General features: G+C 44.2%; 2 protein-coding genes across 3 annotated transcripts in view; both read right to left on the bottom strand.

Annotated features, from left to right (window-relative positions):
* LOC125736311 (mannosyl-oligosaccharide 1,2-alpha-mannosidase IB-like) overlaps positions 1–10,782 on the bottom strand; it is a 65,792-nt gene extending 55,010 nt beyond the window's left edge. For both annotated transcript variants that reach the window (XM_049006295.1, XM_049006297.1), the window contains exons 1-2: positions 10,502–10,782; positions 9,047–9,499 (exon numbers count right to left, since the gene is read on the bottom strand). In XM_049006295.1, the coding sequence (XP_048862252.1) occupies positions 9,047–9,357 (311 nt within the window). In that variant the 5' untranslated portion in view covers positions 9,358–9,499; positions 10,502–10,782. The remainder of the gene's footprint in view (positions 1–9,046; positions 9,500–10,501) is intronic.
* A 3,306-nt stretch (positions 10,783–14,088) lies between these two features.
* Positions 14,089–27,052, bottom strand: ttf2 (transcription termination factor, RNA polymerase II). Its single transcript, XM_049025498.1, has 23 exons — positions 26,871–27,052; positions 26,351–26,459; positions 26,141–26,227; positions 25,939–26,008; positions 24,622–25,506; positions 23,453–23,579; positions 21,930–22,100; positions 21,545–21,702; positions 21,196–21,277; positions 20,965–21,072; positions 19,395–19,545; positions 19,186–19,291; positions 18,826–19,010; positions 18,575–18,728; positions 18,400–18,491; positions 18,218–18,297; positions 17,875–18,014; positions 17,599–17,778; positions 16,315–16,373; positions 15,848–16,001; positions 15,248–15,330; positions 14,950–15,024; positions 14,089–14,728 (listed from the first exon to the last, which is right to left on the bottom strand). The coding sequence occupies exons 1-23, from the start codon at positions 26,902–26,904 to the stop codon at positions 14,584–14,586; spliced, it is 3,435 nt and encodes a 1,144-aa protein (XP_048881455.1). The 5' UTR covers positions 26,905–27,052; the 3' UTR covers positions 14,089–14,583.
* Positions 27,053–27,462: the final 410 nt, after the last annotated feature.

Raw genomic sequence — 27,462 nt, 5'->3', positions numbered from 1 at the left:
CTGATATCGGACCTATTTCCGATATCAATATCGGATCGGGACATCCCTAACATCAGTGCAGTAATGATTGTACTCAGATTCAAGCAGTTCTGTAAATGTGTAACCCCCCCCCCCCTTGGCACAGAGCCACTGGAGTAATTCAATGAGTGTTCCAACTGTGATATCACAAACCTGAGCTGGATTGCCCCAACCTGGAGGGCTGTCTGAGAATAACAAACCTTGCAGTCAGCGAGGTGTTCCAAACCTCAAGGCTAATGCTGCCAGCTAGGGCTGTCCGATTTGACAATATTAAAATTATGAATGATTGACATGTTTCCATGACCTGCTTTTATAAAGAGACCGCTAGAATGTGTACAATACTATCAGTTGCGTTTTTATGGCTCATTTATGCATCTAAAGTCATGGATTAAAGAAAAGAAAAAAAAAAAAATCATTTCAAACCAAATGCTACGTACCATACCACCTCGGCCATGCATAAAATTTTCAACGCTGTGTTGTCCATTATCCTCTAAGCCCCTAGTTGAATTAGCTTGAATTATTGTTACAATTATGTAAATGTAAGGCAAGACTTTACCAGTGTCAATAATTGGCTATAAATGATGACACATCAAGTTCAGTGCAAATTTCATTCAACAATACTGCTTTAGTAAAACATAACAGTGGATAAGAAAAAAGTGCAAATGCAGTTGAACTAGAACCATGCTTTAAAGAGGCACAACAGTGGAATAGTGCTTCCACAGACTATTTATGGCAAACCACACACCTGCCATTTTCATCTTTTCACACGATGAAGTGAATGACTTTCCATGATCGCCCATTTCATTTAGCCAAGCCCATCTCCACTTATTCTTTACCATTTTGTCGATGTCCGACATCTGTGCCCTCCTTTAACAGAAGCGAATCCATGCTGACAAAACCAAAAGGAAATTGACGTGCACAAGTGATGCAAATCGAAAGGCCTATGTCCGGTAAAATATGGCTTTACGGACTATTTACATAGCCTAAACTCATTTTAAAGCAGGCTGAAAAATCCCAAGATCCCAACCCAAAATACAGGAAATTTAGAGCAGCTTCCCATTGCCATTCCTCTGTTAACAGTAAGAAAACGGACTCCAAAATTGCTGTTATTTATTTATTTTTAATGGAGCATAAGCTCTCGCAGCACTTGCAACACCGCAGCCACAGTCCGGAATCTTCAGCTTCAGAGCTCTGGCTTCTTTATCTATTTAAGCAATAGGTTTTCTACATTGTTTTCCAACCTTTTTCAGCCACTATTAGCGAATGAGACACTTCATGACACACCACTGACTTCCAAACATGAATACGTTCTATTCCAACCTTTTCTGAAAATGTAAAATATACTACTACTAGCCTATGCCTGATAAATTATTATTATCATCATCATTTATACCAGGCAACAAGAAGCCCGTGCCAATCACCCTTTTGCAGATCGCATCTTTGTTTTGGGACATTAAAAGCCTTTGAGACTGATGTGGCACTAAATGCTGGGGAATTATTTTCTCCTTACTATGAAGTTTGGCATCGTAAACAAGCGTCGGGAAATTGCTTGCAGCCTGTAGGCTACTCTGCAGTCAATGTTTAAGTGAACTGTCGAAACCATAATGTTTGTTTATTTTTAGGAAGAATAAAATTGTAATTAAACCAAAGACAGACAGCCTTTCCAGAACTTTGTCTGTCGAAGCTTGTTCAGCCCCCCCACCCCCATTTTTTTTTCCTTCGGATCTGCATCAATCTCATTATTAACCTTTAGTGCACTCCGTTGACGGAAGTCCATCATAGCGATCCATAATCCATGTCTAAAGTTTGTGTGTTGGTCAAATTTATTTGACACACCATAAGCCAGCAGTAGCAAACAGTAGGTAGTGCCCTGAATTTCTCCTCTCCCTTTCATGCCCTCGTCCCAACATGACACACCTTCCTTACTTGGCAACGTAGTAGCATGGACAACATTGGGGAGCTTGATCCCTAAAAAGAATTCAACATCAGTAACATGGAACTTGTTTGGATTTCCAAAACTGAAGCAGTTGCTGTTCAGTAACTTACTAAACTGTTTTCCAAACAGATGTAAAAAAAAAAAAAAATCATAATTATCAGTCTGACACAGAAACTATCAGGCTGACATTGTAAAATGAATGATTGTGAGGGTGTATGTGACATGACACTTACTGAAACCAGAGTGGCTGCACAGAAAACCAGACCACAAAACACAGGTTCCACAATGTAATTTTTTTTTATATATGCTGCTACCCCCCCCTTGGGAAAGGCCAATTAGTTTATATTCCACAGGCAGTAATTACAACTCATATGCATTAAAGCCACATAGTTTACCTCTGCATAACCCGCATGGCATAGTCATTACAGCACATTTTAATAGAGCTCATTACCAAAATGCCCACAAGCAGAGTAGAGAAAACAAAATCACCTCACAGGAAAACAGCTCCTTTAAGGACAAACGCAATTATTCTGTTTCCAAAGCAGCAAAGGTGCATAATGACCTCTAAGTTCAGAAGGAAGAATTTGGACTGGCCTGTTTCAACATAACCTGTCATTTGGCTGTGTCAATGTAATCACATTACCACGTTACCAGTATTAGGGCTCGGATGACCCTCATTTCCCAAACATTCACATCAAAATGTCATTTCTTCAACGCCCCAGAGCTGACACATGAATTATGGTGTGCATTTTATACATTTTTTTTTAGTTTTTGCCTGTTGCACACTCTTTCAAGACTGTTGGGGAAAAAAACCCACATACATACCCCACACCCTAGTACACATCGTCATGTTTGACATTGAAAAATTAACAACACAGAACAGAAATGATTGCTGCATTACAAAAGAAACAATAGATCAGCCTGGAGACAAAAGACAGGACAGCAAATGAAGACATATTGCCGGCCTGGCACTGTTTGATATGTTTCCTCACAGAACTGGCTTGACGCTTCAGGGGGGTTTGTGGCGGTCATGAGTACGGATATACATGGGCCTGGATCTAACGATGAAAGTACTGAAAAAATATTGCATTGCAATATTAGACATTTTTGTGATAAATATTGCAGTATTTCTGAAACAAAATGTGGTTGAAATTTTAACCAAAATAATAATTACAATAACTATTTGACCGTACAGCCATTCTTGAAAGAAATGCGTTCCTGAAAAACCTTGCATGCTAAAGTGCACATATCCAATGGGGAACACAGAGTTAGGGGAATGTGACTCCAAAACTTAGTAACTTATGTCAAATGAAATCAAATAATAATAAAACCAGTGGCCAATAATGTAATTATGTGCATTTTAAATAAGAAGAGACAGCACCACCTTGTGGGGGCAGAAAATATAGCAAATGGTTCATGAGGCACTGTTTTGGCCATCGTCAGTTGGCAGTAGTGAGCCACAACCAACATGCGGTCGAGCATTCACACAGCAGAAACATAACAGATTACATATGGTATGTGGAGGTGCTCAAAAGGCAAAATGCTGTGAAAAGCAAATGTAGGTGAATGTTAAAAAGTTCATTGATAATTTGTTAAATATTTTTAGATTTTTAGAATCTAGACTGAATCAATATCATCTCCATGGAATCAAAAAAAAATAATCCATACAGCAGAAGATAAAATGTCTTTTGGCGACTAATTCTTCACTTTTCTCCTTTGCACTCATTTTTGCTAAATTTCTCACAAACACACCACAGTCTGAATCCAACAGCAAAGATGCTAATGATTATGACTGTGCTAAGGAGCAGAAAGAGGTCATGCAAAGTAGCAGCAGTAAACCTTACACTTTAGATATGTAGATAATTTTGAAAAAGGAACGATCATTAAAATTAAAGCTAACCAAGATTTGCTTCCAGTGACAGAGTTTAACATTTAACTTATTGATGGATTCAATCCAACCGACTGCCATTCCTGTGACAATTGCATGTGCATAATACTGCATGTCAATATTAACAGCATGTATTGTGCAGGCCTACAATAAGCTGAAGAAGCTTCTATTAGAGCTAGGAAGAATCAATGAAAACAGAAGCTTCATAAACATGAACACACACACAAACAGTGCTCACATCTGCCCCATTCTGCCAAGCCTGGGCCCTTGAGAGCAGTGACTCTGGAGCTTTCAGGCCTTAATGAGACTCAATTAGCACCTGACTGACAGCTCAAATGTCAAATTAGGCCAATTCCTGTCCAAATTGTTACTTCAATAAAGCAACTTTAGGTCGACACTGAAAACTGCTGGCTCTGAAAAAAGAGACCTCAACTGGTTGGCTGGTCGGATCTGATGCATACAATTTGTTTTTCATTTGTAATCAGAGAGTAGGGGCAGGAGGTAGGGCTGCATGATTTTGAAAAAAACGTGAATCATGATTCTCTTGCTAAGAATTAAGATCACGATTCTCTGTAAAGAAAGTTTTTTTGAAAAAGGAAACACAACAAAACATGACTGTGCCAAACATGATTGATACATGACCGGTATATCAACTTCCAACAACAGAAAGGAAACGCTCAACTGGCCTTTCAATTAGGGTAACCAAATTATATCAGCCATACCAAAAAAGTGCCAGTGGGGTACTTTGGGGTGGGAAATGCTTTCATTGCCCAATGGTTATGCAAATATCCTGCCTCTGAAATGCAATACAACTCATCATTGTTTTCTAAGTTAGGTAAACAAACAACAACATTAATGGATGTGTGGTCAAATTACGTTTTAACTGCAATCTGTATGAACCAGATATCAGGACAGTATAAAAAATATTTTGCATAAATATACTAGAACAGCGCTGTATTGGAAAATTTCTAAACTTCTATTGCAATGTGATTTTGTTTGTAATAAATACTGGGGTATTTATAAAATGGAGTTCACCATAAATTTCTCAAAAACCCGTTTAGGAATGAAACTGCAAGGATGAAAATGAAGATGATTGTCTCGGAGGTAAATTTTATAAATCACATACCAAATAATTATAATTCCTTCTCAAGATTAAAATTACTATGACGGAGCAAAAAAATTTCAGCAAAACAACCTGCCTGAGCTATGGTGTTCGTATACAGAATTGAAAGTAAAAGCCAGGTACCTTCAAATACCAAATGCAAGGTACCTGGCGTGGTGGGAAAGCACCCTTTAGAGAGAATGCAGAATTATGGAATGCTTGAGACTCTCTGGGGAAAAGGAGTGCTTGTTTTGATCTAGCTGTTGTAATACAATGCCGAAGAACCACTGTAATTTAGAATTGAGATTGCATTTTTTTACGATAAAATTATGGAGAAAAATGGGAGGTATGGTATAACTGCAACAACTGCGAATTGGGAGTTCAATTCCTGGAATTGAACAAACAAAAGTCAGAACTCAACGAGCCATCTTTGTAGAATTTCATATAGAATATTCTGCAAAGAGCTCCATGGCTAGAATGAGGTGACTTGGCTGATCTCACCCAGTCACCACCCAGGATCCTTTGCAGGGATTTGAGAGGATATACAAGAAAAACTGTACCTCCATGCTCTCAGTTAATCTAACCTGTTCTCAGTGTTGTGGTCACATCACCGATGTAGCATGAGTCAGACTGTGAACTGCCAAGACGACACCAAGAAAGGGTTTCCTTACCCTACACACAAGGCTTCCAGCGGACTTCCAGGAGATTCCACTCCTGCTAAATCTGCCGTGACGGCGACTCAAGCCTTTGGCATGTCTCCAAACCACATTCTGTGCAAGTTCAATGAGGAGAAAAAGGATGACACTGAACTTGGTGGGGGGTGGCACGATACCTGTACTGAAAGATTCTTATACACAGGAAAGCCTTATAATGTAGTGAAGAATGTTTCTGGTCTGATTAAAGATTTCATGTTATTTAAATAAACTCAAAATCCATCTTTGATCTGATACAGACTGAAAATTAAAAAAGTAAAAGGTACGGAAGAGAAACAAGCACCCCTTCAGGCAGAATTGGACTGGGGAAAAAAAAAAAAAAAAACACGGAGACCTGAAACTCCATCAGGAGAAAAATAACCATGTCCTCTAGGGAGACTAAAGAGCCACCTGTCACATCGTACTCACTAAAACACTCTCACACACCAGTTTAAGAAAAATTGGTGTATAGTTTAGCAAATTCCTACTACAGATGAAAAATTGCAAAGTATTTTCGTGACTAAAGATTAACAGCGCTAGGGGTATCTTATGGATGGGCTGATCCCAGTTCCAAACAGACTCTGATACACAATCGCAGATACGACATAGATTCCAATACAAGAACTCTTACTTTTATTTTTAATGAATATGTAAAATGTATATTTAAGCTAGTTAATACAGATGAAAAACTGCCAAAAAAATAATATTAAAAAATTAGGCTACTAGAAAACGTACAAATGAGATGGAACAGCACATTACGTATATGTTGTTTTAAGCATTTTTGGAGCGTTGGTTCAATTTCAATATCTTCCAAGAGAGTATACGCACATGCGGCCAATGCTTAAAATGCCCCACAATTCTTCTCCCACTGGCAACAGCGTCACTTACGGAGTGCCGCTATCGCAATGAAGTGCATCACAACCTGAAGCGAGTGCGCAAAACAGCCCAAGCTAGAGACTCCCAAATCATCCATTGCTTAATTGTCTCGCACAATTGCAGGTGCTTTGTTAAGTGTTTAACATAAAAGTTTCGTTTTCGTTTAGATTTGTTTAGTCTTATCTGACGTTCATACACTCCTCGTACTGCAAAGGGTATGCACAGTCACAGCAGGCAGTACACCGGTATCGTAGTTATTACTGCTGTGATTGTGCGCTACGATACAGATTAGCACTATATCGCCAACACCACAAGGAGTCAATAGCACAAAAATTGCTGTTCCCCATGCCACTAAACTCCTTTATAAAAATATATTTTTTACATTTAGCTACATAAAAGGGACAGCACATGCTACTCCTTCCAAAACTTGGAAAAATGTAATACTGTGATATATCATCACCACCCAAACGTCACTGCGCTCACATTCACGGCGTAGCAAAAAAAAAAGAGCAGCAATGTTAGCGCTCAGCTTGAATGCAGCAAAAACATCTAAAATGGGAGAGAGCAGTTGTGCGATTGATTGTACATCTTCTTAGAGATTGCCAAAAAAGTATCGAACGTGGATCAGTCACTTATGGCCCATAACAAATCCGCAAAAATCAGTCTGGATTGGTGCAAATACCGAACCGATATTCGGATCGGTGTCTCTCTAGTAAAACTGGCCTCTAACAGCACATTAGTCACAAATGATTTATCAAAGAAGCAATACCCCACAGACGGAGAGTGCATTACTCCTAGACTGGATCCACCTCCAGCCATCTGAGCAACTTCCCTCCGCAGAACATTTTAGTTGCTTTTCACCTAATACCAAACAGAAATATTCAGGCCAACAGGATCATCGGGTCACGGTGCTGCTGTATGATATGGACAAGACAATGGTTGGAGGCTGCAACATGTTAGGATCTGACTGAAGACTCTCTCCTTTGTTCAAAAGTCACAAGACAAATTCTCTAAATGCTCAGTATGTGGCCATACCCTGCAGATGTTCTACAACGTGGGGGGAGGAACAAAAACAACACCTGCAGAGTAAATCAAGCTAATGAACTATTTGAAAAATAAACACTATTGCTATTATCAATTTGTCTCCAGCTGGCCATCATGAACTGTTTGGAACCCACGTTTGTATGACAAAAGGGCATCATTTGCTGGGTCAACTTATCCACTATGCAAGCAGTACATAATCAAGAAAACACGGCATCACACTCTTTTTACCAGAACAGTTAACCCAACAGCATGTCACCTGGCCCTGGAGGAAACACAGGGCACAGGGAAAGGATGCCAGTTCATTACAGGGCACATAATTTGGAACCAATGAAACCACAAAATCCAGAGGAACATGCGTAGTTCACACTCATAGCTGGAATTCAATTGCACAACCCTGGAGGTGTGAGGTCACAGAACTACCATGCACTAGACCCACAATGAACTATCACAACAGCAGTTTGGCTTGTTGTGTTAACGAGTTTAAGGCACTAACCATTTTTGAATCTATATCTGCAGATAACACAATGCATCACGAATCTGACCTCTTAAGTCGTTAGTCTCAGTTTGTTATGTAATGCTAGTAATTATGCGCATTTGGTACAAAATACTGGCCTAAATTATCAGTCATTATCCATCAAAAGCTTAACGCTAAAGTAATGTGAAGGCTGGCACTATGCAATTTAAATGATGAAACATGAAATCGAAAATAAGTAATTGTCCAAGACAGCCACAAAAGCTCATTTTCCTGTTAACACGGTAAATATTGTCACCTTCCATCAATGGTGAGTAAAAACATCTGTTGCCTTCATTAATTGAAAAGAAACAACCCACTATTCTACACAGAATTAATCTGGCTATTTGGAGAGAAGCATTCTGACACTGTCTGCTTTTTTAAATTACACTATCAAAAATGTTTATTTTAAAAATTGTACAGCTGTTTGGGGGGGGGGGAATACAGATACTTTGCAGACATCTCTGTGAGGAAAGAAGCACAGCGAAAGTGAGGTCCTGCAACTGAGTCCCCACATCCCCCAACCTACATACTTGGAGCACTAGCTCATCGCCACGTGAGACGACCATGGAAGGTGCTGATGTTCCAACCTGCCCATCAGTTAAGGTCTGAGCCAACCCAGCGCAGGACCTTTCAGCAGAGCTCATGTAGACCTCTGTACTAAAATGAGTGCTTTCCATAACATGTCAGTCAGTCTGTCTTCATGAGAGACAGTGTCAGCACCAAACCAGATAGATTGAACTACAAATACTGTAGGGGAGGGGGGGGGGCTTTATAAACAAAACAAATGTCACACCCATGACCAGGATAAGTGGTCAGAAGATGGATATATGCATGGATGACTGATGACCATGCCATAGCAACCACTGATAGTTTCTCACTGTTGTCAGTAAGCGGCTCACAGAAACGACACCTATTTACTGATAGAACGTGTTGAATGAGGGCGTCACTGTGCGGGATCGACCCACCGGAACCCTACCTGTGGCGGTGCTCATCGTGAGCACCTTGTCCGTGGATGATGGGCACGCCGGGCAGCCGGGCCTCCTTGTTGGGTTCGATGTGTGGGATGAGCACATCCTCCAGGCCCAGGTCGAACCGCTTGTGCTTGGAGCTGTCCGGCAGGAAGAAGAACGCCCCGAAACACAAGGTGACAAAGGCACTGAGGATGAGGAGGAGGATGAACTTCTCAGAGAGCCGCAGCGTGGCCCGGTGATGGGAGAAGGATGACGCCCCAGGCGGGAGGGTCGGGATCCTGCGTCCTGACAGCGGCAGAAGAGCTGGGGTGGTCATGATTTAGTGACGATTGGGTACAAGACACGGAGCCGGTACAATTTCATCCGCTGCCTTCTCTCATTCCTACAGCAGAGGTTCCGGCCTTACAGTTATCCGGTGACTGCTCAGGAGTGCCGTCATTACAAATGCTCGTTATATCCTGAAGAAAAGAAGAAAACCCAGATATATGCATTAGAAAAAACAAAGGGCATTTAAAGATTGTTGCTCATTAATTCTGCAAACAAAAAATAGAAAACAGCAATACATAACGTTGCCATAGCAGTGTAAAAATAAATCGCCTTAAGCACTTATTGTCCGCTCACCAAATTACAGTACAAACACCTCCACAGCACGACAAGTACAGCCCCTATTAACATAACTAGTGAAGTGGTGAATGTTTTTTGATTAAACACGGCTTCCCTTACCTGCGCACAGTGCTAACGGGTAACACGTGTTTAACTACCCAAACCAGAAAGACCGAGCCGTCTGCACGGATTAACCCATTCAAGCAATTTGTGTGCGCGGGTGGACGTACCCCTTATCTTGACAATATGTTTTACAGATAACCCTCGAAAATCTCACGGATCTGCTGTCTCCGACTTAACGGTGATCCGAAAGCAGAAGTACATTTCCTTCAAAAGCAACGGATCTGGCTTTATCGGGGAGTGCTTATGCATTAATCGTTCACCCCCAACAAACTAACGTGCTTACATACACCAGGTAATTAAATAATGTGTACTTTTAATTCGTCAAGCACACGACACAACCGAATTGGAAATAAACACGCCCCCCACCCTGCTGACAGGCTCGGGTTCGCTTTCTGGGCGAGGGGCAAAGTTTTCAGCAAGCCAGATTAACTAGACAGTCGCCCTAAAAGCCAGTTGATCGGCGCCCCGCAAAACGGAACAGTCCTGTTGGTGTTTATTGAAAAACGGGCCTCGATTCTACGTCGGCGGCGCCTTAACCCGGGATCCCCCCACCCTTAACCGGTCACCAGATCGCCAGCTCCAACAGCGACGCAGCTGCGGGACTGCTTATATAATAAATCTCGTCCTACTGATACCTCCCCCACACCCACGAATCAGACTTTTATTTATTTATTCATTCCCCCCGAAATGCGATTAAGCGCCGGTGTGAGGCGGACACTCGTGAGCCGACTTACCGATTCCGAGTGCAGGCATCTAGTTAACGGCGGCGGCCGCGATGGACCGCCAGCTTCTGCCTCGCCTCGGCATCACCTCAGGTCCTTCCCGGGGCCATATGAGAAAGTTAAAAAAAGAAAACACAGCCAATTGAAACGGTGGCCCGGGCCTCCGCAAAAGTCGTCACATAACCCCGGCGCCGCGTATTTGCGTCTCGCACTCCATTGTCCGTCGGCCGGCTCGCGGAGGGGAGGCAGTTAAATCCTCCTCCCGAGTTGCTGTTTTAACTGCAGTCGCGGCTCCTCCTCCTTTTGGTCCTCCGGTATCCCATAAACCACCGGGCGTCGACAGTTTAAGGGAGCGTCGCTCAATTCTCAAACTCAAAGCTGTCCGTGTGCTAACAAAATTACAAGCGCCCGGAGCTGTACGCGAATAATGGGTGAAATAATTATGGTCACGCAGCGGCACTGATAGGCGATGTCGTTAATTCGTTGGTGCAGTGCATCGTGGTAACGGCTTTTAAAATGAATGATTATTCGTGTACCACAATTTACATATAACAAGTCCTGTAGGACCCTAGTCTAACAACTGTAATATAGTTAATTTTCCAGAATCCATCCAACCATCCATGATTTGATGAGGGTCGCGGTGGTCAGACCAGAACTTTTTCTGGCTCTATCTCCTTTGAGAGGATTCTTCCAAAATATTTTAAATGTTAATGTTAATAAATGAAATGTTCATTTCAACATGATGCTGTACGTAGGCTTTACATATATCTTTGCATACATCACAACGTCCTTATTAAATCTGCTTTTTACCTGCGATTACAGACATAGATTCCAAATTTATTTTGTATGGGGTAAATGTCTCGCACACGGAGAGGTGTCTATTACAAGTTGTTAACAATGAGAGAGGGCGATGCTATTTGAAAACTATGTTGACCACCGTAAAGCAAGGTAATATCGAGAAGCGGATCGATTCTTTATGATGTTTCGGGGCGCGGTGGCTAAGGTATTAAAATAATACAGAACAGAATATCTCAGTAGTATGTCTGCTGCTGTGAAATACAGAATGTAGCGGAGAACGAGGCATATCAGTGATCCATATGTCTTGACCTGGTAATAATTAGGATGAGTGTGTCTAAACTGAAAGAGGTCCTAGAGCAGGGTTCAGTTACCAGGTTTAGTAGGTATTTGAGCATGGAAATCTGCAAACTGTGTTCTATTCTGGCCCTCCAGGGCTGGAACTGGGGAACCCTGCCCTAAACTGAGTATGATATTCGTTGGTGTCACTTATTTTATCTACAATAGAAGGTAACTAACTAATGCCTCCTTTTCCTGCAAAATCTCCGTGTTTGATGTTAATGAATAATTAAAAAAAAACCAATCCAAGTAGTTTTATACATTATTAAGAATTTGCTGAAGTCTTGAATGTTTTTTTTTAACAGTGACCTTTACAGACCTCATCTTTGCGCAGACACGTTGGTCATCATTTGGAATTGTGATGCATATAGATCCTATCAGAGATTAATAATATGGTCCTATCAGAATATAATTATTATGGGGAAATTATGGGTTCGCGTTCCTGAGAAGGGAATATTATAAAGACTGTTTCCTGTTTGAACTTTGACGGTTGGTGAGACAAATTGTCAATGATGGTGTCCAGAAAAAGAATCATGACCGACTTGTCAAGAAAACAAAGCAAACAAACCAGCCCTGTATGTGATGGCATGATGTCCTCTTAAAACAGACACTGTGTGCTAATCTGGCCAACCTAAAACATAGAAGTTTGAGATGAATTCAGCCTCACTGACGACACTGGCATTGCAGGAGACACCTTCTTCAGCACCAAATGAAGAACACAGGCTCTGGACCCAAGAATTTGGAGATAAAACAAAGACTCCATCAACATATAGTCACAGCCTTATATTCTCCATACAGCTTTATTTTAATACATGTTCTAGGAAATCAGAATATGAATAATATTAAATGTTTTAACACCACTCTCTGGAGGATGTCTCGATCTGGTGGTGGAAATCGGAATTTTATTTCCCAGTCTTGGAATCGGCCTTTGTAAGAAACCACCTTTGATAGAGAGCCTTCTCTGCCATTCCTGTAGGGAGGGAAAGAGAAGAGCTGTCACGAAATTCAGTTTTCTGAGAAGAGCTTTAGATTAACACAAGAAATTTATGCGCAAACAAAAAATAATCCGTAGTCATGATTTGGTGCAGGGGCGACATGGTGGTGCAGTGGTTAGCACTGTCGCCTCACACCTGTCGCCGGGTTCTAGTCTCCGCATGGGTCACATGTGTGTGGAGTTTGCATGTTCTCTAAAAACATGCTGAGGCTAATTGGAGTTGCTAAATTGCCTGCAGGAGTGCGTGTGTGAGTGAATGGCGTGAGTGTGCCCTGCGATGGGCTGGCCCCCCATCCTGGGTTGTTCCCTGCCTCGTGCCCATTGATTCCGGATCCCCCGCGACCCAGTAGGATAAGCGGTTTGGAAAATGGATGGATGGATGATTTGGTGCAATCTGTTGAATATGATTAGCATCATATCTTTTAGAATCAAGAGAGATTCAAGTCTCTATAGAGATTAAAACAAGTCGCTAGATGTTTATAATTGCGAGAGACTTCAAGGTTTCCGAACCTGGATTATTTTGCCGGCTCTATTTTGCATATACTGAGCAGTAGGTCCACGCTGGAACGTCCAGCGGGGCTGCATTAGGTACAGATTTTCAGTTTAACTTACGCTTTTGATTTGACTATGTTGACTGAACCAGCGTCACCCTTGCTAGTGAAGGTAGTTTTAAAAAGGCTGGAAAATCTGCGCCCGCTGTAGTCTGCCGTGGACATGGTCTCCACTGACATAGGGCTGATGGACCTAGGCAGGTCCATAATACCCATCATACAAACCATGATGCAATAAGGAGGCAAACGCACTTCCTGGAAGGATTTAATGAATGGAGAGGGAATGGTGTTAAATTTGTTCCAGGTTATTTTATTGGCGCTTCGATGGCATCCAGGATCATTATTATTCCGAGATGAAATTTTTGCGCTAACAATCAAGGCTCTGACGTGTGACAGGAGGACCCAGCAGCCTAGCAAAGCACCAATCCAGCATTAGGCTGTTCTAAACATCATTTTCTCCACACAGCAGCCAATTTATTCTGCGAATTTGGGATGATTTGACATATGGAAAGTAGGCTAAATAAATTGCATATTAACGTCTTGGAATCCGGGACATGAAAAATTCTTCGGCATGAGTGAAAATAACGGGAGACTTTAGGGTAGTTTAACGGAAATTGCATAGTAACGTTTCTCTAAACGACTTACACCTTGTAATTATTAGCAGATAATTATTCCCCATCTCACCCGTCTTATAGAAAAGCTAATGAGATAAAACATTGAGTTATTTTTCAGGTCCAATTTTGGAGCGGCTGCTTTTCAGAACAATACTGACATCATGCGTCAGCATGAGGAAAGACAGCTACAGACTTCGAAATACCAAGGTCGGTTTCCGAAGCAAGTAGAGCTACAGCACGGTACACAGAAACTGAGACAGGTTTCTAATAAAAATCATTTAAAAAATCCAGCTAGTGACTACGGCAATGTTTACAATACTCAAAAATTTATTAAACAGCAACATTCAACATAGCAATTGTTCACATGCTATATGCAGACGCCACCTCCGTCTTAAAATACGTTAGCACATAAAACATATATACAAGCTGAAGTTATTATACATTAAAACCATTACAACTTACACCAGAACTCAGCACCTGAGAAATAGCAAAATCATAACCGTACTTAACCATGGTTAATGTATAACATACATGCTGAATCCGATTGTAAAGAAATTGTTTTCAGGCTGTAGCATCGAGCGTGAAATCACAGATTAATAACCAAGCCTTATGAGAAGTCATTTCCATCAGAGATGGTGCTAGAAGAACAATGTGTTTTTTTATGGAAACTCATGAAAGGAGACCTAGTTATTTACAAGTGCAGATGTCTTTTTTTGCAGATGTGTGACGATTCTGTCTTTCTGGACCAGTCCTCTAACATGCTTGAGGAGCATCTGTAGTGTCTCCAGTATGTTCATTTGCTCAAACTCCAAAGATAACTCTGAGGTCAGCCAGCGAGAGTTTGGTGAAGGAGTCGCTTGTGCCCGATAGCACCTTCTTTGCCAGCTCTTTCTTCTTCTCCTGAAGGGAGGAGATCTTTTCCTCCACAGTGCCTTCACAAACAAACCTTGGGGAAGGACCATTACATGAAGATCATAAGAACGAGCATTTCAGTACTGGGTTCAGACTGATTTTAAAATAATATATTTAACTTTGGCTGTAAAATGGGAACAATTTCCTGATATACAGGAAGTCTTAAACCCAGGTTGTGAGGCTTCCTGCAGTGACCCACAGACCACGCTGAGAGGTGAATCACCTTCTCATCCTGGGTTACGCTGATCTCCTTACCTGTGAATGGTAACGTTTCGGGTCTGGCCCACCCTGTAGATGCGGTCACAGGCTTGGTCTTCCAAGGCCGGGTTCCTGAACGTGGGGAAGATGTGAAGAGATCTTTGGTGTTGGAGGCTTACTGTTGATGCTCAGTCTGAGCCAAACTAGTTTTCCTGATCTCTTCAGTACAGCTACATTACTTTGGTCAAATAAAACCGATTCTTCTGTGGCTACTTACATAAATACATTCAAAACTACCTCAGGAGATGCTGTCTAATACTAATTGTATGAAAAAAATAAAGAGTACAAGTCTCACCAATGCATGTCCATGAGGAAGAGGTGATTCCCACCAACCAGGTTAATCCCTACACCTCCAGCACAGAGCGAAACCAGCATCACCTGTGGTGTAAATTCAAGGAAATCATTACGCCTGCAACACACAAGAGCTTTCAGAGGTAACGCCCTTGTGCCTCTCACAAAGGAATAACTGTATCAAAGTCTATTTTAGGCTCTCTGGGGATTTGAAAGATATTGACTGAGTTCACGAAGTGTCTTGCTGTGACACAGGTAACCTGGACCTGCTATAGCGTCCAGATATACCAAAGGACAGTGGTGGTGTTTACTACCACTCAAACCATACCACAGCTACTACACTGAGGGGTAAAGGGCCCCAGTGTGACCCATTCCAGTGGGACCCCAGACACAAATCCACCACTGCCAGTGAATAAAATACATACGGAGTAAAAATGATTTTAAGTTTAGCAATAGGTGTACCACTTCATAACTGGGGGGTTAACAGTTCTTGGGTCACTCAATTTCAACTTCATTAGTTTTATTAATTGTGATTAATATTGTAGCTATAGTGCTATTACCAAAAAACCCTGAACATGTAACGGTCCTATGGGCAGGTTGGTACCTGTGGTCCCTTGGGGTCATTGTTGAACTCCTCGACCAAGTCCATACGACGCTTGGGGTTGACCGTCCCATCTATGACCGCGAACCTCAAGCCCAGTTCCCGCAGATGAACAGCCACTATGTGGAGCATACTGGTCCACTGGGACACGATCACACTGGGCGGAGGGGAAGAAGGAACGTCAGGCATCGCTACGCTAACGTGGACGGGAGCTATCAGCTGACAGACATGCTGTTCTAAAAATACAGAGAAGGGGCATGTCTGCATCAGCCAATCACAGTCAACTATAAACCCCTTCCAGTGAATTAAAACCACACTCTGTAGTAAAAGGTTGGTGCCGGGTCCGGAAGGCTGTCCTCCACCACAGCCACAAGAAAAGACATGTTTCCCCCACAATAATGGTGTTCAAAGGCAAAGTATAGACTGAATCCTCCTCGTACATTTTTATTTTTAAAAACAGATTTACTTACCATTTCTGGGCACCGTGAGCTTCTCTTATTTTCCTGAGCTCTGACAGAATGGCAGCAATCTGAAGGGAAAAAAAGACATCAAACACTGTATGAGAAAGTGAAGGGAGGCAGAGCAGCCGGCGACGGGCCGAGAGCCTCAAACACTGTATGAGAAAGTGAAGGGAGGCAGAGCGGCCGGCGACGGGCCGAGAGCCTCAAACAGTGTATGAGAAAGTGAAGGGAGGCAGAGCGGCCGGCGACGTGCCGAGAGCCTCAAACAGTGTATGAGAAAGTGAAGGGAGGCAGAGCGGCCGGCGACGGGCCGAGAGCCTCAAACACTGTATGAGAAAGTGAAGGGAGGCAGAGCGGCCGGCGACGGGCCGAGAGCCTCAAACAGTGTATGAGAAAGTGAAGGGAGGCAGAGCGACCGGCGACGGGCCGAGAGCCTCAAACACTGTATGAGAAAGTGAAGGGAGGCAGAGCGGCCGGCGACGGGCCGAGAGCCTCAAACACTGTATGAGAAAGTGAAGGGAGGCAGAGCGGCCGGCGACGGGCCGAGAGCCTCAAACACTGTATGAGAAAGTGAAGGGAGGCAGAGCGGCCGGCGACGGGCCGAGAGCCTCAAACACTGTATGAGAAAGTGAAGGGAGGCAGAGCGGCCGGCGACGGGCCGAGAGCCTCAAACACTGTATGAGAAAGTGAAGGGAGGCAGAGCGGCCGGCGACGGGCCGAGAGCCTCAAACACTGTATGAGAAAGTGAAGGGAGGCAGAGCGGCCGGCGACATGCCGAGAGCCTCAAACACTGTATGAGAAAGAGAAGGGAGGCAGAGCGGCCGGCGATGGGCCGAGAGCCTCAAACACTGTATGAGAAAGTGAAGGGAGGCAGAGCGGCCGGCGACGGGCCGAGAGCCTCAAACACTGTATGAGAAAGTGAAGGGAGGCAGAGCGGCCGGCGACGGGCCGAGAGCCTCAAACACTGTATGAGAAAGTGAAGGGAGGCAGAGCGACCGGCGACGGGCCGAGAGCCTCAAACACTGTATGAGAAAGTGAAGGGAGGCAGAGCGACCGGCGACGGGCCGAGAGCCTCAAACACTGTATGAGAAAGTGAAGGGAGGCAGAGCGGCCGGCGACGGGCCGAGAGCCTCAAACACTGTATGAGAAAGTGAAGGGAGGCAGAGCGGCCGGCGACGTGCCGAGAGCCTCAAACACTGTATGAGAAAGTGAAGGGAGGCAGAGCGGCCGGCGACGTGCCGAGAGCCTCAAACACTGTATGAGAAAGTGAAGGGAGGCAGAGCGGCCGGCGACCTTGGTGCTACAGCTGGTGTCCTCAAACAGGCTCGAGCGGAAGCGGTTTCCATTCAGGGACACCATGTCTTCGGGGTCGGGCTGGGGGTTGGGGGTGGGCTCAGAGAGCGACAGGGCACCCAGCTGCTCCTCCAGGGACAGTGCGATGCCATCTCCCTGCAGCTCTGACTGATCCAGGGTCTGTGAGAGATGGGATGGTGGCACGGGAGGCCTGCTTGTTAATCAAGTAACGAGGAAGTGGTATGGTTAACCTGTGTGTGTGTTTGACCATGTGACCTTCTTCAGCAGGGACAGGTGGCAGCAGCACTGTCTCAACCGCAGCAGTAGGGACAGGATGTGCACGGCACTGGAGGCGGAGGATGAGGCTGGCTGCGAGGAGGCCACTGTATCCGGAGGGACACCAAACTCACGGGCCACTGGCGAGGGGCAGGGGGTCAAATGTCTTTACTTCTCTGCACTCCACAGCAAAATGTAAATCTCATTCTCCATATGACTGTATATTTGGATTTAAAAAGGTCTGACAATGATTATAATTTTTCCTTTGTTGAATCATTTAGAATACATCACATATAGAAGAGATGTGATACCCCTCTCCCCTGCGCCCCAATTCGACATTTACCTTTTTGAAAGGGATTTATCTTGACTTCTGCTGTTGAATCGTCCTTTTCGTGCCTCTTGAGGTAAGACTGCAGTGTTGACCTGTAAGACAAGGCCAACGCAACGCAGAATCCCGATATTAGCAAGTCATTTACATGGGTTTCAAAGGAATATATTTCTCTCTGATATTTTGCAACATCCTACTTAGATTGAGTAAAGATGACGTCATAAACAGCCTGTTCATCTTCTGACAGCTTTAAGTGATGGACTTCACAGACTCGATCCGGTAGAGCGACCTTCAGTAAGAACGCATTAACAAAGCTTTAGCATTTGCAAGCTAAATGGCTACAGCCCGACTAAACGGTCACTGTTCTCTGACCAGCGGTTTGCCATCCGAATCCAGCTCGTCCTTGGTTCTGCGCAACATGAGGGACTGGGTCAGGATATTCAGCCTTTCCCCACCCCTTTTGGAGCCGTTGTCCACCTGGGCCTTCCATAGCTTATACTCGTCAAACGGAGAACATCTCAGGAACCTGGAATGAGAAGGACCTTTACTTCCACTGGCTGATGGACTCACCCACGCAGTGGTTGACAGAAGCAGTGAGCAGCAGAAGCCACTGGTCATCTTACTTTAGCAAGGAGTACATGTCCAGCAGGTTGTTCTGAACTGGGGTCCCGGTGACGGCCCAGCGTGCCTGAGCCTGTAGTCTGCACACAGCCATGGAGGTCTGCGCCTTGGGGTTCTTGATGTTGTGGGCCTCGTCCAGAACCACACGGGCCCAGACCACACGCATGAGCGGAGGCAGTTTAGCCAGCTGGGTAAATGAGAGACTCAGGTCTGTAAATTTCACTTTAATTGAGGTAAATGGCAATAAAACATATCTGTTTATCACTGGAGGGACACAGCACCTCATGTTAAATATGCAGAAAGATCTTCTAATCTTATACATCAGTCGAGTTCTTGAACTTAAATGGCCCCTATATACAGACCTCATCTGCAACGTCCTGACTGGGTCTCTGTGGATCTTCCTTCTCGACGGGAATCTCCTTGGAAACCAGGCTGTAGGTGGTAACCACCACGTCGTGTTCTGCAAGACTTGAAGATTTGGGGAGGGGGGTGAGCATTGCATTGGCAACAGGGCATAGAGGACTAGAGTAACATCTGCAGCTTGGAGAGCAGGTGGGTCTGCAGCTCTTACACGTGGGTGCTCCGCTGGCGGTTGGGCCCGTGGTACAAGTACACACTCAGCTGACCTCTCTTCACGCGTTTCTCTATTTCATTCTTCCAGTGGTGGACCAGGGAGGCGGGGCAAATGATCAAAGTGCCCTGTGAGGCAACCAGTGATGAGTCTGTGACGGCAGACAACGAACCGAGAAAAGAGCGTCAATGCATGGTCATCCCAAGGCATAAGGGACCTTAGCAGCTGTTTAGGGCCAAGTGGCCACCAGGGGATCCCCATGCCATCTGCCCAACTGGACAGAATGTTAAGGGAAGATGAGAAATGAGAACCAGGGCCACTTCTTCACTGCACCAGGTACTGTACCTATCGTATTTCGAAACAGGACCTAAAGTACGGTACTTCTTATGATGATTTTCCACTGTTTGAAGCTGGTGCTAAATGAGATCACGTAATAAACGACCGTTTCATACTGACCAGACAATTTACTGCGTGGGGGAGGGGAGGGTTCAAGTTCCGCTAAAATATTTATACTCAAAATGCAAAGCTTGATAACTTTTGCTTCTTATAACAGCTGTTCCTTTTTATGATTATCCATCCATCCATCCATCCATCTTCCAAACCGCTTATCCTACTGGGTCGTGGGAGGTCCGGAGCCTATCCTGGAAGCAATGGGCACGAGGCAGGGAATAACCCAGGATGGGGGGCCAGCCCATCGCAGGGCACACTCACCAGCCATTCACTCTCACATGCAGTCCTATGGGCAATTTAGCAAGTCCAATTAGCCTCAGCATGTTTTTGGACCGTGGGGGTAAACCGGAGGAAACCCCACGACGACATGGGGAGAACATGCAAACTCCACACACATGTGACCCAGGCGGAGACTCGAACGCGGGTCCCAGAGGTGTGAGGCAACAGTGCTAACCACTGCGCCACCATGCCGCCCCCCTTTTTATGATTATCTATCATATATATTTTTTAATCAGTTTAAAAGTTTACCTCCACTGCTGTTGCATGAGCTCTGCATGCGCTCTCCAAGCCAATCATAATCATTTTCATGCGTGCCGTTAAAATTATTCCTAAACGAGTTTGAGAATTTATTTTGCTTTTGCTTTGGCCTTATAAATATCCCAGTATTTATTGCAACAAAATCACGTGGCGAAATTTGAAATTGTATATTATAGCAAATACATGGTTTTTCTTCTCATACCATTCACATCTCGCTGAATGTTATTCCAACCAGATTATTAAAGCTTGTGTTTCTTTAAATTGTCCATGCATAAATTATTAGTTTTTTTGTTTTTTTACTTCATTTATTGTTCTCAACTATGCTTTTTCAGGACGGCAGATGTTTTTCTTTGTTTGCAAGGTGGGTTTTTTGCATAATCAAATAAACACATTTGCAAGTCCCATCCTAAATTGCCTGATTGGAAATCAATACAAAAGAGAAAGTACTGGTACCTGGTGCAGTGGAAAAGCATCCAATCACATTTGAAATGAGAAAAGGGTTGGGCCAGTCCTGCACCAAAATTGTAATTTACCTACAACTAAACAAAAGCTGGTGATCGCAATTAAATATCCAAGGTGTTACCTTTTTTGGAGATCCATTCCTCTAGTTTATCATCCTTCTTTTCCTTTTGCTTTCGGGCCAGAATGAGCGCGATCATGGTGAGAGTTTTTCCCAGACCCATGTCATCCGCTGGGAAGGATAGCAAGAAAGAGAAACGGCAGCCTGAGAACCGTGGAAGAGCGTCAGGCCCGAACAACCTTCAGCAGCACCATCGAGGACCATCTGCAGAGACTGAAATCTGTCAAAATGTACCCAGAATCCCTCCACATGGCTTCTGGGTCTCTCTCCAGCGCAGCCAGGCCAGGGCACGCCTCTGATGGGGAAGTAAAGGCACCTGAGAAGAAACAGACATAGGATTTGGGAGGGGGGATTTAAAACTGAATAAGAGTCCAACAGAGTAGAGAAGTTAGCATGTATCCATGTAGGCAGCCGAAGGATCAAATGTATGGCAGACATTAAGAGAGCCAGTCATTTCCCTTAAGGAAGTGCCTGCAGCACCATGTTCCCGCTTGCATTACATTTTCTGAATCACACTGCTGACGAATGAGAGAAAAGCTGGTGATTCCCGCTTTCTTCAGGAAACGGGCACCGCCTGCGGTACCTTGATGCCACGTGGGTCCTTCTCCTCGCGGTCCGGCCTGGGGCAGGACTCCAGCGAGTGGTGCAGGTGGTCGATGGCCTCCGTGGCGGCGTTCCGGACCGCCAGCAGCCTGCTCTCAGTCATGCGGCCGCCGTAGAAAGCATGAACCTGGGGGTTCACTGGAGATACATCCACGTGAACGTCACTGTCATCACCAGCTTAAGTGAAAGAACTAGAAGACATACCCCCATCCTACCAGCCCCGTGTTTAAGGTCACTTCACCTATGATGGCTGCAAATGCAAAGGTTGCCATAGATTTCTACATTCATTAGACATAACTAAAAACCTTGCCATTTTGCCTATTATGGCTGGAGAGACTGCTGTCCACTCCGGCCAGCTGACGTACCTCCGTACTTCTGCGAGTCACCCTGGCTGAGATCGAGCCCCAGGGCACTGGGACCAGCCTGGACAGGAACACAGGGTCCAGGAAGCAAGATGGTTCCCCCAAGCCGGCTGACAGTGTTTGTCTGGCTAGGGAGGATGCCTAGCTTAGTGTCATCTCCAGCACTCTGAGGTTCTGATGGTGAAACAGGTTTATAAAGGTCAGTAAATGTCAGGCAGAGTCAATGGTGTCTATAAAGCCAGAGATCATGATCATCAGGCCATAAAGCCACTGACCATGGGTGTCATATCAGTTGAGTCTAACTACAGCTAGTGTTGGGCAGTATACTGGTTCATACCGAAAACCGTTTTTATTATTGTTATGATATGAATTTTTCTTACCAGTTTAAATACCAGTTTAAATAGCCTAAACGTTTGGAAAGAGGCACAGCTGGAAACTGTTTAAGGGGGGACATTTTTCACTGCTGCACTGCTCAAAATGTACCGCGAAAGATCAGAGATGGAAGATATAGCTCACGCTGGAGTTGGAAATGAGACACGGATTCTCAAAAAAAATCGATTCTCAGATACTAATTGATATAAAAAATTAGTATTCGATTAGATGCTCATTTTCACCATTATTGATACCAACAGTGGGTTTTCGCCTCATTCACTGCACTTCACACAGCACGCCTACAGCGCAGGCGTGCACACACACATGCACACACTAGCGCAGCCCCTCCCCTCCTCTCAATAGCCGCTGAATGGATTCGCGCTGAGAAAGAAAAGAGAAGAAAGGTAGATTTAACTAACGTTAAGTCGTAAACTATTGTCAAGTAATGATACAACTAACCTAACATCAACATTAGCAAACAGCGGCGAAACACTGATATCTTCAGATTATATGATATAAATAAGAAAAAAAGACTGTAGAGATTGTTGTGGAGCAAAGACACAGAGACACAGCTCTGATATGGATTCCAGGGATCCCCCCTTAGTGCTGGCTGGTATACCAGTCATTATTCTCATACGGTATGAATTTTACATATACCACCTTAACGTAGCATAGAAACGTAGAAAAAGCTGTAAATACTTCAGTAGGCAGCAAATTATATAACGTTGTTGGCTGGCAGAAGTGCTAGGGATCGCTGTACAGAGTATATTGAGAGGGGACCCTTCTTAACAGTGCATATCCTTCTTATTAGACTAAATATTTGGCTATAATCAATAAAACATGTCGCTAAATATACAAATGTTAATCTAATAAAACATGTCAGTGAAATGATTAGCCAAGTACATGGTTATAATCAATAAAATGTCGGTATCGAGCGGAATATACATGAATGATTTAATAAAACGTGTAGTGTACTATTAATTTGAGTGTAATTTTAAAATAATAATTCAGAAAAACACACCTTAATAAAAAGCATGTGAATGTATAATGTTTTGCCCATACCGCCCAGCACCACGCCTGCATCACGCTGAAAGCAGGGATACAGAATCACGCCCTTTGCACATGGCAGCCCAGCCCAGCACCTCCCCGCTCACCTGGCTGGCTGAGGTCCCCGGCGGTCAGGCTCAGGGACTCCAGCGCCTCCTCCAGCTCTTTCACCTGGGTCTTCAGCCTCTCACCTTTGTCAGGGAGGGCTGAGAGGTTCACTATGGACAGGGTGGCCTGGGGAGAAACACCAGAGACTAAGATAGGACATCTGCAAACACAAAGTAAATAACGTAAAAGGCAGCTTACAAACACATCCCCCAGAAGCTTTCATCATGAATTTCAAACTAAAGATGAACCTCTTCCCGATTACCTACAACCTTCTTAGTCTGTCTTCAAATTACTGATATCAAAATTTCAAATTTTATGTCAGTTGCAAAATATTACCGACTCATTTATTAGCTGATTAATGACCACTCGTTACTCATAATTGACAGACCCTAACCCCAGCCCCCATCATTCAGCTGTCATCCGAAGCCCTGGTTACACTTGGTTTTCAATTGTGTCTTGGGTGATCAGATCACAGGCAGACAGTCGACACACAACACCATTTACACCCGTGTCTAGTGCACGTCTCCAAAGTCTCCAGCTGTGTTCAGATTTCGTTACTGTTTACGTCACTTTCTCTAGAAGGCTAAATGGCCCCATGCACAGTTATTTTAACATCCTTCTCAGCGGCGCATCAGGCTGCATCTGCTTTAACACTACAAAAAAATATGTGGCCAAAGTAGAGTCCTGTATGGGCCTGAAGTTAAAGCCCAAGTCCAGCCTGTATTCAAGATCTTGAGACCGAACCAGACCAGAAATTGTGACTATAATTACTCATATGCATATATGGAGATGTTTGCAAATTGTCTCCATATTTCTTCCATTGATAATAATTTAACAAAAAAAAAAAAAAAAACTGACCCATACCCGGCCTGAAACCAGATTATTAGTCAGGGCTGGTCGAGCTTGAGTCAGGTCACTGACCTCTAGGTCAAATGTATCTCAAACCACCACAGAAAGTGGTCTGAGTGATCGAATCACAATGAGTCTTGGTGGACATTTATACTTATATTTATCGTTGACCACTTGTGATCTGATTGCCCAAGACGTATTTTTAAACCAAGTGTAAACAGGGCCACAGTGTCTCAGTACTCCAGAGAACCAGCCAGGCTCCTGCTCAGTCCCTGCCCACCTCAACCAAGCTAGTCAATCACGAGGCAGACTGGCTCACCTTCTTCTGCTTGAGCTGTGTGGAAAGCTGGTTGTGCAGGGTCTGGGGGTTCTCCTGTGGGGCCTTGGATGCCAGATGGAAGCCAGGGAATGATGTCAGGGTCTTCTGTACAGGGGCCACCGCCTTCCCCATCTCCATCAATGGGGCCTGTTTTGTGCCCTGTTGCACAGACACCAGTAAGACATCGTTATCCTCTTCCTCCTGGCTGTCAGTCCCACCTCCCTTTTGTTGTACAGGTTTGGAACACTGATTGTCCTTCGCTCCTGTAGAACAAGGGACTACTGTTCCATCAGTAGGCAGGGCTTGGGCCGTGTCCTTCTCTGTTCTTCTGGGTCTCTGACCCTCATTAGCTTGAGAGGGGGTATCCCCTCTATCGCCATTCCTCTCTCCTTCCTGCGACACTTGCTTCTTGGCATCTTTGTGGCTCTGCACTTCTTCACAGACTCCTCCATGTCCAGCCACTTCTTCCTTATCCCAAGCTTCCTCAGACTTCCTCCCTTGGTTCTGCCCCCTTTCCTCTTCTCTTCCACTTCTTGCCTCCTTAACCCACGTTCCAGTAGGACCATTGGTAACTTCCAATGATTCTCTTTCCTGACCATCTTTTCTGCGACCCTCGCCTGAAGACTTCTTCTTGACCTTAGCCCCCGGAGGGAGTTGATAAGTTCTCCAGTGTTTTTTCCCTCCCTCATCCTCAGTTCCTCCACCTGTATTTTCCTCTCTCCGTTCTGCAGTCTTCTCTTGTCTTCCACTCCCTCCATTCTGGAGGGTCCTCCACTCAGAAGCCTCGTTGGTCTTGCTTGGGGCTTTAAATGGGTTCCTCTCACGGGGGCAGCCGGGAATCTGTGACTCTTCTCTGTCTGAGTGGTTCTTCTCAGCAGCTTTTTTCTGAAAGTCACATACATCACACGGTCAATTGACCTGGATCATCTACATATCCTTAATCTCCAACATACCGTCTCTTTCTTCTGAGCTAATAATTTCATCTAAGGGGCAAAAAAATATTCACCATGTGATCAAAATTTTGTTCTTATAACACACATTGTAAAGGCTTCTTGTGTTTGGAAGGATCCTAATAAGAAATGTATTATACTACGAAGAATAATGTCTTTTTGTAGTGTAGTTATGTCAGTCAGTATTGTGTTGATTATAAGCATGTAAACTAGGTCTATTTGTGTAGGTAAATACACAAAATTAAGTCACATTTCTTAAGGCAGGACAATGCAGAACTGAATTATTAGATACAAGAAACAGATGCTTGGTACAGAACAGAGAAATGTGCCTAGTCATTAGCAGAGGTGCCAGCGGGGTGAATTTTACCTCCTTCCATGGTAAACTGCCACACCATTTCAGCCCTTCCTTCTTTCCCACAATGCATCGGAATAACAACCTGGAATTGTAAAGCCAAAAATAAAAGGTGTGGATCTTCGAAAATCCTTATTTTTCATGTATTCCCATTACAGCACCTACCAAAAAATGGTAGGTAATGAGTAGATCAGTAATGAGAGATCTCTACACACACCTGTAGCAGTGCTTCTGGTCTCTGGGGGATAGAGCTTGAAGCTCGACCAGCGAGTCCTCATGATGCAGGCAATGAGAAGGAGGGATGCTGGGTAAAGTCAGGACAAACAGTCAGCCGCTATTGGCTATTTTTTCCACTCCAAAAAGAAGAACGTTCATCGTAAATCATCTTACATACACAGACAGGCTGAGATATGAGACAGATACGTACTCAGCCGTCAGAGTAAAGTCGCACGGAGTTCCGCGAACGCTGCACAAGTAGAAGCTCTTGCCCTTGGTGGGTCCATCCCTCACTCCCGTCTTCAGCAGACATCGAGTTCCTATGTGTATGCATTTCCAAAAATCACTTTTTAAAAAATCTGATGTACAGTAATCGCCCTCACCGAGAAAGTTGGCGTTTTATTTTTCCTAACAGCAAATAAACAGAGTATCTGCTAAGATCTGAAAGAGAAAGTGTCCCAATACTCTACCTCAGAGGTTCACAAACATTTCATGTCCTAGTGAGGCCGAAAGGGTTTGGTACCAACGGATTGATCTTTAACCGCGGCTTCGTGGATACTGGCTACCCACCGGGGTTTGGGAAACCCCACTCATCACAACTTTCCTCCTGCATCTGCTTTGCCTATAAGACGGTTTCGCCGAGCTGATTTTAGCTTGCTTTATCTGTTGTCAGTGCCTCATGTACAATGCAATCTTTATTTTTTTAATGTTTACTGCCAGTAAGGACTTACCGTGTGTATCGCAGAAAACCTCTTCCATTGCCATGCAATCCCAAATTTTTCTAGCGATCAGACAGCTGAGCAGAACTTATGGGCTGGTCAGAAGCACGCAGATACCGGCAAACATCGAGAACCAGTCCGATAGAGTTTGAAACCTTTTTCGCTGTCCTCTGGTTTCCGTAAACTTTACTTTACGAATATCGCCCCCTACTGTGGCGGAGTGCAAAATTTTGCCAATAACCGGGTTCCCGTATATCTGCGGGAGCTGGTTGGTGGGAGAGACGTTATGGCAGCCTAGAGGTGTGACCGTAGCCCTCGATAAGACGCAGAGACATAAATAGCAACAGTGAGTTTTGAAACCCCCGGTTCCAGAGATGTGAAACAACAGTGTTACTCTCTTGTATCTGTATAACTTGTGTTATAGGGCTCATTGTATTCCTGCCTCAGCTTGTCAGAATGGGAAGGAAGGTGACAAATGGCGACTGTGTTAATTAAATTTTGTTTAGGGCATGTGAGTCGCCGCCATTAAAGCTGTCCCCCTCACATTTCATAATTATTCGTTTGGACCCCCCACATTTAACATAAAATATTAGTTTTATGCCAG

This window comes from Brienomyrus brachyistius, chromosome 1 (genome assembly GCF_023856365.1).
Source record: "Brienomyrus brachyistius isolate T26 chromosome 1, BBRACH_0.4, whole genome shotgun sequence".
NCBI lineage: Eukaryota > Metazoa > Chordata > Actinopteri > Osteoglossiformes > Mormyridae > Brienomyrus > Brienomyrus brachyistius.
Note: the sequence above shows the minus strand (reverse complement) of the source record. Positions and strands in the feature narration are given on the sequence as shown.